Source organism: Maylandia zebra, linkage group LG23 (genome assembly GCF_041146795.1).
Source record: "Maylandia zebra isolate NMK-2024a linkage group LG23, Mzebra_GT3a, whole genome shotgun sequence".
NCBI lineage: Eukaryota > Metazoa > Chordata > Actinopteri > Cichliformes > Cichlidae > Maylandia > Maylandia zebra.
In genome coordinates this window covers 33,816,016-33,830,565 of record NC_135188.1, presented here as the reverse complement: position 1 = coordinate 33,830,565, position 14,550 = coordinate 33,816,016, and the positions used below count along the sequence as shown (strand labels likewise).

The 14,550-nt window shown below is 41.6% G+C and overlaps 1 protein-coding gene across 1 annotated transcript in view; it reads left to right on the top strand.

The window, feature by feature from the left end:
* Positions 1-14,550, top strand: part of nid2a (nidogen 2a (osteonidogen)) — a 64,435-nt gene that overhangs the window by 33,580 nt on the left and 16,305 nt on the right. The window contains exons 15-28 of the mRNA XM_014411633.4: positions 1,385-1,525; positions 2,926-3,054; positions 4,572-4,697; positions 5,096-5,229; positions 5,322-5,427; positions 5,795-5,928; positions 6,084-6,189; positions 6,282-6,415; positions 6,723-6,828; positions 10,447-10,580; positions 10,892-10,997; positions 13,566-13,695; positions 13,800-13,900; positions 14,006-14,178. Of these exons, the coding sequence (XP_014267119.3) occupies positions 1,385-1,525; positions 2,926-3,054; positions 4,572-4,697; positions 5,096-5,229; positions 5,322-5,427; positions 5,795-5,928; positions 6,084-6,189; positions 6,282-6,415; positions 6,723-6,828; positions 10,447-10,580; positions 10,892-10,997; positions 13,566-13,695; positions 13,800-13,900; positions 14,006-14,178 (1,760 nt within the window). The remainder of the gene's footprint in view (positions 1-1,384; positions 1,526-2,925; positions 3,055-4,571; positions 4,698-5,095; positions 5,230-5,321; positions 5,428-5,794; positions 5,929-6,083; positions 6,190-6,281; positions 6,416-6,722; positions 6,829-10,446; positions 10,581-10,891; positions 10,998-13,565; positions 13,696-13,799; positions 13,901-14,005; positions 14,179-14,550) is intronic.

The window sequence follows — 14,550 nt, the reverse complement described above, 5'->3', positions numbered from 1 at the left end:
TGTGTGTCTGAGCCACGCAGCAGTATGAAGAAACCCTGAACTCACATCCGCTCACTCATCCCTCTGTCCATGTGTCTACCCCCCCATATGCGTCTAAGCTTGTCCATATGTTGAACATAGAGAACATGAAGGGAGTTGCTTCCTAAGAGGAGTCCGTCCTGTGGGAGTTTGTCTGGAGTGATTTTACATGTGTGTTTGGTTAACTTGCCCTGTAATCATTGCCCTAATCACTGAAGTTTCACTAAATAATCCAGACCTCAGTTGATCTGAGTTCAGGATATTTGGTGTGTAGCAGATTTTGTGTGGTTGTCTGGTTGAATTTTCTCACACCAGCTTTAACAATGTTGCTCTTTTATGTCTAATGCAGTTTATTTTCAGATTCTAATGTCTGTTAATGTTATTGTCTGCTTCTTTAAATTCTTTCTTTTTTAACATTTGTTGAAGGTGCCACTTTTAATGTGCTTTGAAAGACTAGAAAATGAAAATGAAATCAAATGGACATTACTGACAGTACACAAGCAATTTTTTCTAATAGAGTAGCTTTGCATGAGTTCCATCAGGTTACCTGAAACAAGCCATTTTACCTGCTTTTGGCTCTTTAGGCCATCTTTCATCTGATTGGCTGCTACTCCTAAACAGAAGGTTTTACCAGCAAGTGGGTGGGGCTTCTGTAACCATAGCCAAAACAATTTGACTGAGATGACTATAACAGGGATATGGTCTCTCTTTGTCATCATACAGAGCCAGTGTAAGACAAAATAACGTCTGAAATAGAAGAAATATTTAATTATTTTTAAGGCTGACCTCAAATGAAACTTTGAACATGAAAAATCCACCATGGCAGAAGTATATATATTATATTAAATAAGGAAATTATATTAGACACTGGTTACAGGGAGTTATATGAAAGTTAGCATATAAAAAGTACTTAAGCTTACTTATTTGTGTAAATGGGAAGTCCTCTTCACACACTAAGGTTAATTATTCCACAGGATTCCTTGCAAGAGCCAATTCTATTTACATTATACATGCTATCCTTAGCCAGTATTATTAGAAGGAATAGCATACATTTTCTCTGCTATGCAGATGATACCCAGCTTATCTATCCATGAAACCAGATGACAAATACCAACTAGTTAGACTGTAGGTATGAATAAAAGACATAAAGATCTGGATGACCTGTTTCTAAATTCAGACAAAACTGAGTTATTGTACTTGACCCTAAAAATCATAGACACCTGGTGTCCAAACGGATCCTCTCTCTCCAGCAGCACTGTTAGGAATCTTAGAGTAATTTTTCACTGTCACTCTCGGTCACTGTTAAGTTGCAACCACTGTGATTAAAAACACAATCCTTTCTTTTTCTTCCCTCATGAAATGGAAGCTCCAGGCCCTGAGCTGCACAACCCTTGCTATGCCGGGACCCACGACTGTGACACCACAGCCCAGTGCATCCCGTTAGAGGACCTGGCTTTCCAGTGCCAGTGTGCTACTGGTTATACAGGAGATGGGCACAACTGTTACGGTATCTATCTGTGTCTGTGTCGGTCCTTCTGTGAACAAGCACGTAGAGTGAATTCTTCTGTGGATATACTGTGCAGCAATGAGATGGTTTATGTACATTTCAGAGTGCTTCCTCTGCCTTTGTTTAGTCTAGCGTTTTCTGTCGCATACAAAATGTCGAAGTCCAAGACAGTGTTTCTGTGTTTTATCAACATCTGTCCAGCCAGTGTAGAGGGGTCAAGTACAGGTTGGTTGAGCAGAATCGTCTGTAATCACTCTTTTCTTTTCTTTTCTTTTCTTTTCTTCATCCTTCCTCTCCATTCGTCTCTTCAAGGTTAATTTTCAAGTTAAAAGGGCCTTCAGGACTTCAAGCTGGTGTGTGGTCTGTCATTAGCCCAGCAGCAGGTCTTTTTCGCTGCTGACAGCAAAGAAAGCCCCAGGCTCATCCTAAATTCTCACGGATGGGCCTCAGTGCGCCTTTCTGCTCAGATGATCTCCATGTTGTATTACACAATGCATTTTACATTCATGTGAGGAAAAAAAATGTGCACAAGACTCGCCACCATTTCTCAGTTTAGCAGCAATAACTTGAAGTAATTGTTTTCTTTACGACTTATCATTATTTCACGTTGTTGTGGAGGAGTTTTGGCTCATTATTCTTTGCAGTGTCACTTCAGGTCATTGAAGTTTGCAGGCATTCGTTCATGCACAGTTCTCTTAATGTCCCTCCACACATATTAATCGGGTAAAGATCTGGACTTCGAATGGTTTGATGCAACACCTTGATTCTTTTCTTTTTCAGCATTTCTGTTTTAGATTTGTTGGCACGCTTGAGATCCTTATCCTTTTGCATAGCCAATGTATGTCCAAGCTTCAGCTGTAAGACAGATGGCCTGACATTTGTCTAGAATACTTTGGTATGCAGAGAAGATCCTGGTCGACTTAATGGCTACAAAGTCCCCAGGTCCTGCAAATTAACCCTGAATCATCACTCCTCCACCAACCTTTAATATTTAACATGCTAACTGAGGTCTGTAGAGTCTGAGTTGTAGCTCGTCAGTTGTACTGACCTTAGACATTTGCTTCTTGGAAGATTGTGGCATCGTGTTAGCACACACCTGGATGTGTCAGAACAGCAAACTGCCAAAACCCCTGCTTTTCTAGAGGTGCTCAAACTTGGTGATGATCGCTTAATCAAGGGAAGCACCTGCCTGTTATTTACCCTCTTAATTCTTTAGAAGCTGTTAAGGGTGTACTACTAGACTGCACAGAGTCCTATGAAACCTTGCTTTTTCTTTTTATACAGTAAAAGCACCAGTAATGAGCCCTAATTACAGCTTTTACATGTGTTGACAAGGAATTCCTGATTTACAGACTTGTAAATTTAAAGAAAAGCTAATTTCTTTGTCTCCCTCTCTGCAGACATAGATGAGTGCGCTGAGGGTTTGGGCACATGTGGGGATAATTCTGAGTGTGTGAACCTGCCTGGGAGTCACCGCTGTCACTGCCAGAGGGGCTACAAATTTGGCTACGATGGGCGTACCTGTGTTGGTGAGTTTGGAAATTCCTTCAAGAAATGCACAAAACATCTGTATAAAATGTGAGAGGAAATTTTTTTGCAAAGTCAGTAGATCTCATCAGTTATTACGGGTCGCTCTGAGGGAAACATGAATGACTTGACATCAATCAATGGAACTGTATCCAATAATTTCATTAGAAGCCAAAAATGTTGTGCTTCTTTTCTATGTTCTTTTACTTCTCGTCCACCTCTTTTGCTATCTCTTGCATGAATTCTTCGTCTTTTGTCTCCCAGATTGTTTACGTTAAGGGCTGATATCAACTTCCTTGCGACACTTGCAGCCTGCACATTCTGAACTGCCTCCTATCAGTTTAATCACATCATCAGCAACAAGTGTGAACATTTTCAGTTGTTCTGCATAAGAACTGACATGTGTTGCATCATCTATCATCAGTTTATTGTTGGAAAACCCTTTCTTATGAGCTCTTATTTTGAAAATTTTCACTATTTGTCAGCTGGCTAGCCAGGTGACTGGTGTTGTGGCGCTCGGTGTTATTCAGTTGCTTCTCTAGAGAGGATCCAGTCCCTCGGTTGATGATGATGATGACGGTGGTGGAGGGCTGATGATTAGCTTCAGCAAACAGACAGTTAATTTCAACTAAACCGAATGTTTAGCATTTCAGAAATCCCACTTAAGAATATCCCCTGTGTGCAAAGAAATCAACTGAAAGCCATAACACCGTGTCAGTTTGATCAATCTCTGCTTAGAAATGTGCTGGTTTCTGCTGACTTTTTAAGCTGTGGCATCCTGTCTGCTTTCACATACCGTACCTTTGATGCAAATGAAAATTTTAACCAAATATGTGCACACATATTTTTTGTGGCAAACACATCATTCTTCCATTCTGCCTTTGTTGCATTTTATCCATTGTCAGCTGGACTAACTGTCCCCCTGAGAAGTATTCTCGGAGCATTTTGTCCTCCAAGTTCCAAAATGAGTTGAATATTTGGAAAAGGTTCACTTGTTTGTCCAAGCAGAGCTACAACATTTCTTCATCCACAGCTGCAAAAAGCTAGAAAACACAGGCAGAGGGGAGGATAGATGAGAAATGTGAGAACAGAACTAATGTGAGAACGACAGGGTGAGATTAAACAGGGCGGGTGGGGGTTAAGGGAAAGACAAATGGAGCAATGGCACAATGTGTTTGTTGCTTTGGAATGTGTGGAGGAGCAAGGTCCTGGCTGTGTGTGTGTTTGTGTGTCTGTCTGTGAATGTGTGCGCGCATACATGTCCTCCTTTCACGTAAAAGTGTGAACTTTTGATGAACTTTCTTTGAGCCCCCCCAAAAAAATAAAAAATAAAACTAAGTATAATACTTTACATTTAGATAATCACACTACTGATAAATCACCACTGAAATAAATAACATCTATTAAGCAGCCAGGTAGTATTTTTTGTGTGAGTGTTTAGTTGTATTGGTAGTGCAGTTTCCAGTCCAGTTGTGGTTTTTGACTCCTTTCTCTCCTTCTGTTTTTTTCTTTTTTTCAGATATAGATGAGTGCAGCTCTTCTCCATGTCACATCAATGCCAGATGTATTAATGGACTGGGATCTTTCCAGTGTCAGTGTCAGCTGGGGTTTTTTGGGAATGGTTTCTACTGCTCTCAGCAGGAAGGTCAGTAGCACTCCATGGATATTGTATTCTGGGCTAAATCTAGTCAACCAGTGCCTTTGCAAAAGATGCCTTTGGTTTAAAGGCAAAGACTCCAATTCAGTCTGATTTTAACCATGAAGGGGTTGTGTCGAGGGCTAATATATGTCCCTGCTGACAAGGGGTTTTGATATGGTTCATAGCTTTACACTAGAAGCTCTTTGTGCCTTAACCCCAGAGGGGCTTTGTGATTTCAGGTGGAATTGAACTGTTCACCCTTGACTTTCCAAACAGGTGTCTTTGCCAGTCAGAAACTTCTGATGTTGACAGACTGTCTCTTGCAACTCATGAATTTATGCTTTTTTCTGGTTTGTGTGTTGTTTTTCCTAAATTTTCTGTCTTTGTGTTTTTTTCTCATTCAGATCGACCGGAGCGTCTTAAAACTCGCTGTGAGCACCACAGAGACAGCGTAAAGACCACCAGTGCTGATGGATATCCTATAACTGGAGTCTACAAACCACAGTGTGATGCAGAAGGACAGTATCTACCTCAGCAGGTGAAACTCCAATTAGTACAGTTTGGCTTTGGGCTTTCATCTAAAACTTAATTTTGTTCTTCTAAATAATGTGTTTCTCATCTTTATTTCAGTGCCATGGCTCCACTGGTTATTGTTGGTGTGTGGACAGTAGAGGAGAGGAGAGAGCAGGAACCAGGACTCCACCTGGTGCAGCACCTGTAGACTGTGACAGACCAGGTGAGACTCTTATTCTAGTGTCCTGTACTTCATTCAGATTAGTTTTATTACCCCTCAGCCCTAAAAAGTTGTGGGGTATTGTTGTCACCCTGCAATAACTCGAGAATAAGGCGACATGGGATTTTCAGATTGGTACCACAGGTGTATCTAATAAAAATCTCAGATGAGTTCAAATCTCAGTGACCTTGACCTAAAGGTCAGAGGTCAAGTTTTCTAAAACTCTTATTTGTGAACAAGGATTTTGACATTGATGCATGCAGGTGCAGCTACTATGAAGCTGAGGGGTAGTACTGGCGGCCACCAGTATTTTACAGGTTTATTTGGAGTTGACACAGGAAGGTTTAGATGTGCTTTGTTTCTCTTTCAGATCAACCAGAGCATGTTAAAACTCACTGTGAGCACCACAGAGACAGCGTAAAGACCACCAGTGCTGATGGATATCCTATAGTTGGAGCCTATGTACCACAGTGTGATGCAGAAGGACAGTATCTATCTCAGCAGGTGAAACTGTGACTTTTTATTTATTTATTTAGTGAATAACTACAGTTTCTTCTGCCACTGTTCCTCCCTTCTTTCATGTCTGAAAACTCTTCACTGTTTATCAAATAAAGTTCAAAATGCCCCAAAATGGAATGTATTTCTCATCTTTATTTCAGTGCCATGGCTCCACTGGCTATTGTTGGTGTGTGGACAGTAGAGGAGAGGAGAGAGCAGGAACCAGGACTCCACCTGGTGCAGCACCTGTAGACTGTGACAGACCAGGTGAGACTTCTTCATTCAGATTGTTTTACGCAGGTTGATTTCATGTTGACACAGCACAGCTTATATGTGATTATTTTTATTTTTGCCTTCAGGTCTACCGGAGCGTGCTAAAACTCACTGTGAGCACCACAGAGACAGCGTAAAGACCACCAGTGCTGATGGATATCCTATAACTGGAGTCTACAAACCACAGTGTGATGCAGAAGGACAGTATCTACCTCAGCAGGTGAAACTCTGACTTTTTATTTATTTAGTGAATAACTACAGTTTCTTCTTTGGCTTTTATCAGTGATTTCTTTTTGTTCTTCTTAAGACCCTTTTTATTGGTGTTAGTTTAGCTCACGTGGTTGAGCAGGCAACTTTATGCTGAAAAGCTCAACACAGCAGTCTATGTTCGACTCTCACTCAGGGAGCTTTGCTGCGTGGTTTCCAACACTGTTCCTCCCTTCTTTCATGTCTGAAAACTCTTCACTGTTTATCAAATAAAGGTCAGAATTCCCCAAAATGGAATGTATTTCTCATCTTTATTTCAGTGCCATGGCTCCACTGGTTATTGTTGGTGTGTGGACAGTAGAGGAGAGGAGAGAGCAGGAACCAGGACTCCACCTGGTGCAGCACCTGTAGACTGTGACAGACCAGGTGAGACTGTTCCCCCCCAAAGATTTATGTAATCAGTTCCATTTGTTTGGTTTTATTACCCCTCAGCCCTAAAAAGTTGTGGGGTATTGTTGTCACCCTGCAATAACTCGAGAATAAGGCGACATGGGATTTTCAGATTGGTACCACAGGTGTATCTAATAAAAATCTCAGATGAGTTCAAATCCGAACCAGAGACATCATTATCCTTATGGGAGATTTTAATGTGAACCCAAGATTGGGTTTGACAACACAGGATATGAACAAATCATAGGGATACATGGGCTGGGAGTGATGAATGATAATGGGCAGAGATTAGTTGATTTGTGTGCATTCAACAACCTGGTCATCGGAGGTAGCATTTTTCCGCACAAGTGGATCCACAAAAGAACCTGGGTATCACTGGACAGTGTGACAGAGAACCAGACTGACCACATCAGCATTAGCAAGAAGTTTAGAAGTTTTCTCCAGGGTGTTAGGGTGAGAAGAGGAGCAGATGTGGCATCTGACCACCATCTTGTAGTAGCCAACATGCAGCTGAAGTTAAAGAAGAACTGGACAAAAACAACACGGCGTAGAGCGAAGAATGATGTCAGTCGAGTAAAGATAAAGGGAGGAGTTCGGTTCAAGAGCAAGATCAAGGTGCTTAATTAGCTGCACCAGGGAGAGGAGAAAAGCAGCATACAGGCCAATTGGCAGACCATAAAGAAGACACTGAGAACAATCAGTGAAGAAGTGGTCGGAATAAAGAAATAGCATCATAAAGAATGGATCACAGCTGAGACCTTGGGCAAGATAGAAGAGAGAAAACACAAGAAGGTGGCAGTAAACAACAGCAGGACTAGGGCAGACAAAGCCAAGGCCCAAGCAGAATAGGCAGAAGCCCACAGAGCAGTGACAAAGAGCATTAGGAAAGACAAGAATGTCTATATAGATGGAATGGGAGCTGAAGCAGAACAGGCAGCATACAATGGTAACATGAAACACCTTTACGCAATAATCAAGAAATTGTCTGGGAAGTACAGCAAGCCAGAACGACCCATCAAGGACAAAGAGGGAAAGGCCATCACAGAACTAGTGCAACAGATGAAAAGATGGTCTGAACACTTTGAGGAGCTCCAAGAAAAGACCAGCATATTGGCAGCCACATCAGCACAGGTTGGACTCATCAATCAACAAGGAGAAGACCAAAATCCTTAGGATCAACTCCTATAGTAACAACCCAGTCATCCTTAGTGGAAGTCCCCTGAGGAAATACACTCTTTTACTTAACTAGGTGGAACCGATGCAGATGTCAAGACAAGGATTGGAAAAGCAAGAGCCGCCTTCATCCAGCTCAAAAACATTTGGGCATCCAGAGAGATGACCCTGACTACCAAGATCCGACTGTTCAACTCCAACGTGAAGTCAGTACTGCTGTAAGGGGCTGAAACCTGGAAGACAAATAAAACCTCAAATAGAAAAATCCAGACATTCCTCAACAGCTGTCTCAGAAGGATTCTCCACATTCGCTGGCCAGACACAATCAGTAACATCAAACTACGGGAAATAACCTGTCAACTCGCTGCTAAGGAAGAAATCAGGCAGAGAAGATGGTGCCGAGTAGAGCAGGGCGATATGGCCAAAAATATTTATCACGATATATACTTGAAAATTTGCGATAATGATATAACTGACGATATAATTGATGCGAGACAAAAATACAAAATACAATTCCACAACTTTACTAGCGCAAAAAACCCATCCATTTATTTTCACTTAAACAAGCAGCTGTTTTTTATGTGAATTAAAGCTATATAAAAATTTAACAGTGCAAATGCAAATTCCTTGCTGAAAGTTTAACCAAAGGGCATTTCGAGTAGAAATGGGCGGACATATCCTGAGCATAACCATGTATAATGTCCACTAAAGGTAATGTGGTATCCTCGGATCACAAATGGTCCCTAGGTGAATGGCAAACAAGCATATGGGAATCCCGAGGACACCACAAAGGTTTAAAAAGAGGTGCTTTGCAACATTAAACTGCAGTGTGCCAAATAAAAAAGTCAAATACGTATTCTTCGGACCATAAGGTGCACGGGTTTATAAGGCACATTAAGCAAAACAAAGCGGTCAAATAAATCAAACTTTATTCAACTCATTCTTCTTGCTTCCTCCACTTCTGTACCATTGATTCGTTAATGCTGTATTCTATCACAGCTGCTCTATTCCCATGTTGTTGCAGTATATTAATGACTAACCTCGTATTGTGGATGGATTATCTCAGTTGTTCTCCTGACTGAAGTTTGGTCCGTTTACAGCATCCTGCCATGGGATTGCATTCGTCTCTAACCATCGGGAACCCTCACGTTAACTTTTATCGAGTGGAAAAGTGTTAGCATTCATCCTCCAGCTTCACTGTTTATGTTATGCTAACATAGCTGTGTTGCTAGCGTAGCGTATCATTATATACCAGCTAGCCCAACTTCAGTAACCCTACAAACATCGCTGCTGTTTAGTTTCCTGTCTTCATTTATGTTGGAAGTTATAGCAGAGCTGTACGTTTAAATTTTTTCAGAAATCTCTCAGTCAGAACATGCTATATCATGCTTAGCTCGCTAGTTTCGCTAGCTACCTAACTTCCTCAAACTTCCTGCTAACTTCTAACTCCGTTAAATGTAATAAATTCTGTTTTCATGGATGCCTGGATGTTAAACTTAATTGTTACACCTGGTAAAGCAGCAATGCTGATCATTTTATTAAAGGTGAAATAATTTCGACAGTTTTTAACTCTCAATGTGCCGCAGTGTTCGTTTGACTTTGGGACCTGAAGCGGACGGAGTTTTGGACCCAGATTGCTCCCAGATTTACGAGCACCTTAGTCCGACAAATACGGCAATAACGACGGCCCGCTTTGCATGTTCTACAAAAAATAGTGCTTTGGTGGGTATCTTACGGACAAACACCAAACCAGTTCCACACCACTGAAGGTGCACCATTTTTACAAACCAATTCTGGTTCATCCGTTTCAGTCAACGATCCGCTTTCCCCCTTCTCATTCTCCGTTGCCGCCATGCTTTTTCGGCCATGTGCGTATGAAAACAAAGGCACTGCGCATGCGTGTTTTACCCATATTCTATCGCGATATTTTATATTCTTATCGTTGCCTAACATTATACCAGTATTACCGTGAACGGTATAATATGGCCCAGCCCTAGTGCTTGGCAGGGCACGCTTTATGCAAAATACCAACCAACATCACCAGGCAGGCTCTCAGGTGGAATCCCCAAGGCAAGTGAAAGAGAGGCCGCCCAAGAAACACCTGACGACAGGACCTTGAGGCAGAAGCAAAAAAGATTGGCTACACCTGGACCCAACTAGAAATAATGGCCCAGGACAGAAATCTCTGGAGATCTACAGTACCTTTGGAGGCCCATACCCTGGGAGGGGTGACACGCAGTAATAATAGCGTCCACAAATATTAAAGTTTTAGTGGAGTCCTTTTCTTTCAGGAGCAGTTGTTCTCTCTGGGTGCTGTTGGTATTCCAGTGGCCCATACTTCATTCAGATTGTTTTTATTCAGATTTATTTCCTGTTGGCACAACAAAGCATCAATTTCCTTTTTTCTTTTTTCTCATTCAGTTCAACCAGAGCATCTTAAAACTCACTGTGAGCACCACAGAGACAGCGTAAAGACCACCAGTGCTGATGGATATCCCATAACTGGAGTCTACAAACCACAGTGTGATGCAGAAGGACAGTATCTACCTCAGCAGGTGAAACTCTGACTTTTTATTTATTTATTTAGTGAATAACTACAGTTTCTTCTTTGGCTTTTATCAGTGATTTCTTTTTGTTCTTCTTAAGACCCTTTTTATTGGTGTTAGTTTAGCTCACGTGGTTGAGCAGGCAACTTTATGCTGAAAAGCTCAACACAGCAGTCTATGTTCGACTCTCACTCAGGGAGCTTTGCTGCGTGGTTTCCAACACTGTTCCTCCCTTCTTTCATGTCTGAAAACTCTTCACTGTTTATCAAATAAAGGTCAGAATTCCCCAAAATGGAATGTATTTCTCATCTTTATTTCAGTGCCATGGCTCCACTGGTTATTGTTGGTGTGTGGACAGTAGAGGAGAGGAGAGAGCAGGAACCAGGACTCCACCTGGTGCAGCACCTGTAGACTGTGACAGACCAGGTGAGACTTCTTCACCCCCAGCCCCCTCACCTCTCACAACCAGTTTTAAATCACCAAGAATGCAACAGACAAAATGCCTAAGTTGTAGCTGCAAAACAAGTACATCTTTAATATATAGTCTATGAACTGCAAACGAGGTTTATTATTTCATAATGACAACATTTCTCACTCACATTTGGTTCAGGATCTGAAGATATCTGACCCACACAGGCAATTTGTCTGATTTAGTCATACTGACAAATTTCTTTTGTTCAAATTCAATTGTAGACTTTTTTTTCTATCTGCTTTTATCTGCTCCCACATAACTCATAATAATTGCCATCCTACAGTGGGGCAAAAAAGTATTTAGTCAGCCACCGATTGTGCAAGTTCCCCCACCTAAAATGATGACAGAGGTCAGTAATTTGCACCAGAGGTACACTTCAACTGTGAGAGACAGAATGTGAAAAAAAAAATCCATGAATCCACATGGTAGGATTTGTAAAGAATTTATTCGTAAATCAGGGTGGAAAATAAGTATTTGGTCAATAACAAAAATACAACTCAATACTTTGTAACATAACCTTTGTTGGCAATAACAGAGGTCAAACGTCTACTATAGGTCTTTACCAGGTTTGCACACACAGTAGCTGGTATTTTGGCCCATTCCTCATGCAGATCTTCTCGAGAGCAGTGATGTTTTGGGGCTGTCGCCGAGCAACACGGACTTTCAACTCCCGCCACAGATTTTCTATGGGGTTGAGGTCTGGAGACTGGCTAGGCCACTCCAGGACTTTCAAATGCTTCTTACTGAGCCACTCCTTTGTTGCCCGGGCGGTGTGTTTTGGATCATTGTCATGTTGGAAGACCCAGCCTCGTTTCATCTTCAAAGTTCTCACTGATGGAAGGAGGTTTTGGCTCAAAATCTCACGATACATGGCCCCATTCATTCTGTCCTTAACACGGATCAGTCGTCCTGTCCCCTTGGCAGAAAAACAGCCCCATAGCATGATGTTTCCACCCCCATGCTTCACAGTAGGTATGGTGTTCTTGGGATGCAACTCAGTATTCTTCTTCCTCCAAACACGACGAGTTGAGTTTATACCAAAAAGTTCTACTTTGGTTTCATCTGACCACATGACATTCTCCCAATCCTCTGCTGTATCATCCATGTGCTCTCTGGCAAACTTCAGACGGGCCTGGACATGCACTGGCTTCAGCAGCGGAACACGTCTGGCACTGCGGGATTTGATTCCCTGCCGTTGTAGTGTGTTACTGATGGTGACCTTTGTTACTTTGGTCCCAGCTCTCTGCAGGTCATTCACCAGGTCCCCCCGTGTGGTTCTGGGATCTTTGCTCACCGTTCTCATGATAATTTTGACCCCACGGGATGAGATCTTGCGTGGAGCCCCAGATCGAGGGAGATTATCAGTGGTCTTGTATGTCTTCCATTTTCTGATGATTGCTCCCACAGTTGATTTTTTCACACCAAGCTGCTTGCCTATTGTAGATTCACTCTTCCCAGTCTGGTGCAGGTCTACAATACTTTTCCTGGTGTCCTTCGAAAGCTCTTTGGTCTTGGCCATGGCGGAGTTTGGAGTCTGACTGTTTGAGGCTGTGGACAGGTGTCTTTTATACAGATGATGAGTTCAAACAGGTGCCATTCATACAGGTAACGAGTGGGGGACAGAAAAGCTTCTTACAGAAGACGTTACAGGTCTGTGAGAGCCAGAGATTTTCCTTGTTTGAGGTGACCAAATACTTATTTTCCACCCTAATTTACGAATAAATTCTTTACAAATCCTACCATGTGAATTCATGGATTTTTTTTTCACATTCTGTCTCTCACAGTTGAAGTGTACCTCTGGTGCAAATTACTGACCTCTGTCATCATTTTAGGTGGGGGAACTTGCACAATCGGTGGCTGACTAAATACTTTTTTGCCCCACTGTAGTTTGCCAGTCTGCAGATGGAACTGATGGATCATCCAGTTGTTGCTCTTTTCCAAACCACCATATTTAGTGGGTAGTCTGAACATTAAATAGAAGCAAAACCAAGTGATCCAGAAGACTAAATTGCAACATGCTAACTGCCACTATAATAAACACTTCTGGAAAAGCTAACTGCATTAATATTTTGGTTTGTCTTTATCTCGCAATAGAGAACTGTTCCCTTTCAAATTGTGTCCTCCTCTCCTTCTCAGTCTACAAACAGCAAAGTCTCACATTCAAAATTGACACTGAGAGAGCGAGGCTAGCGTAAACACAAGTAGAAGCCAGAAATGCTCTGAGGTTTAGTTTTAATGCTCTCCAATAAAGCGAGTCATTAAAGGGATTTGAACGCGGTAAACATTTCTGACAAAAGTACGATGTGTGTATATGTGTGCCTCTTTAAACACGAAGCATCCCCTCACCATTAGCTTCCAACTAACACTGTAGTATAAACTCAGCAAAGTAGGGAACATCCTGAGAATACAATTGAATAAATAATGATGAACTACAGAAGAATATCATCTGACTTGTAATTTATCTTTAGCTTTATGAATGGAAGTACTGATGGGTTGTTTTGGGGTTTTTGGCTTCCCCTTAGTTGCAGTGACTCCAACAGAACGCCCTGAGAGCATGTGTGAGCGATGGAGAGCCAGTTTGATTGAGCACTATGGTGGGAAACCTGGCCCACAGCAGTATGTACCTCAGTGTGAGCCAGATGGAGAGTTCAGGTAAGCAGCAGATATGCAGTCATCAAAGGAAGTTCTCAAGGAAAAAATAATTGCATTGCTGTTTAAAAGTCTTCTGATTTTTCCGTTTGCCTGCACCATCCCAGTCCAGTCCAGTGTTACGGGGAGACCAACTACTGTTGGTGTGTGGACCAGAATGGACGCATGGTTCCCGGAACCAAATCAGATGATGCTGTCAAACCTGCATGTAAGCAATAATCGTCAAAGATATATGTCATTGTACTGTATTATATAAGTTTTGTCTTTCACTAATTGTGACTCAAACATTTTTATCCATCCAATTACATCCCAGGCATCTCGTCAGTGCCACCGCCTACGGTGCGTCCAACATCCCGTCCAGATGTCACCCCTCCCATAAACACTGGCATCACACTGCTGTACGCTCAGGGCCAGAAAATAGGAGCGCTGCCTCTCAACGGGACCAGACTAGACGAAAGCCGATCCAAAACACTATTGGCTCTACATGTAAGAAATTAATGGGTAGATCACATACTCTATAAAATTATTTTTTTAATCTTTGTTAATTTTTGTAATAAATTTGTTTGCTACTTAAAAGAAAGAAAGAAAAAAAACTGTCAGCATTATGTCTTAAGCAGAATTATGTCTTAGAATTATAAGTAAAAACTGACTTCACATCGTGTATTTCAAATTGTATGTCATTGTAAATACCCGGCACCTTGATTATAGAAAATATCTGACTAGTATAATAAATATTATGTATATAAATATAAAGTATTACATATTTGGGTAGAAAGTTTTAAATTTGTCAGATATATAAATATGGTGTTTTAGTTATTTTGTTTAGTTATTTCTAGTCCTCTCAGGGCACTTTATACT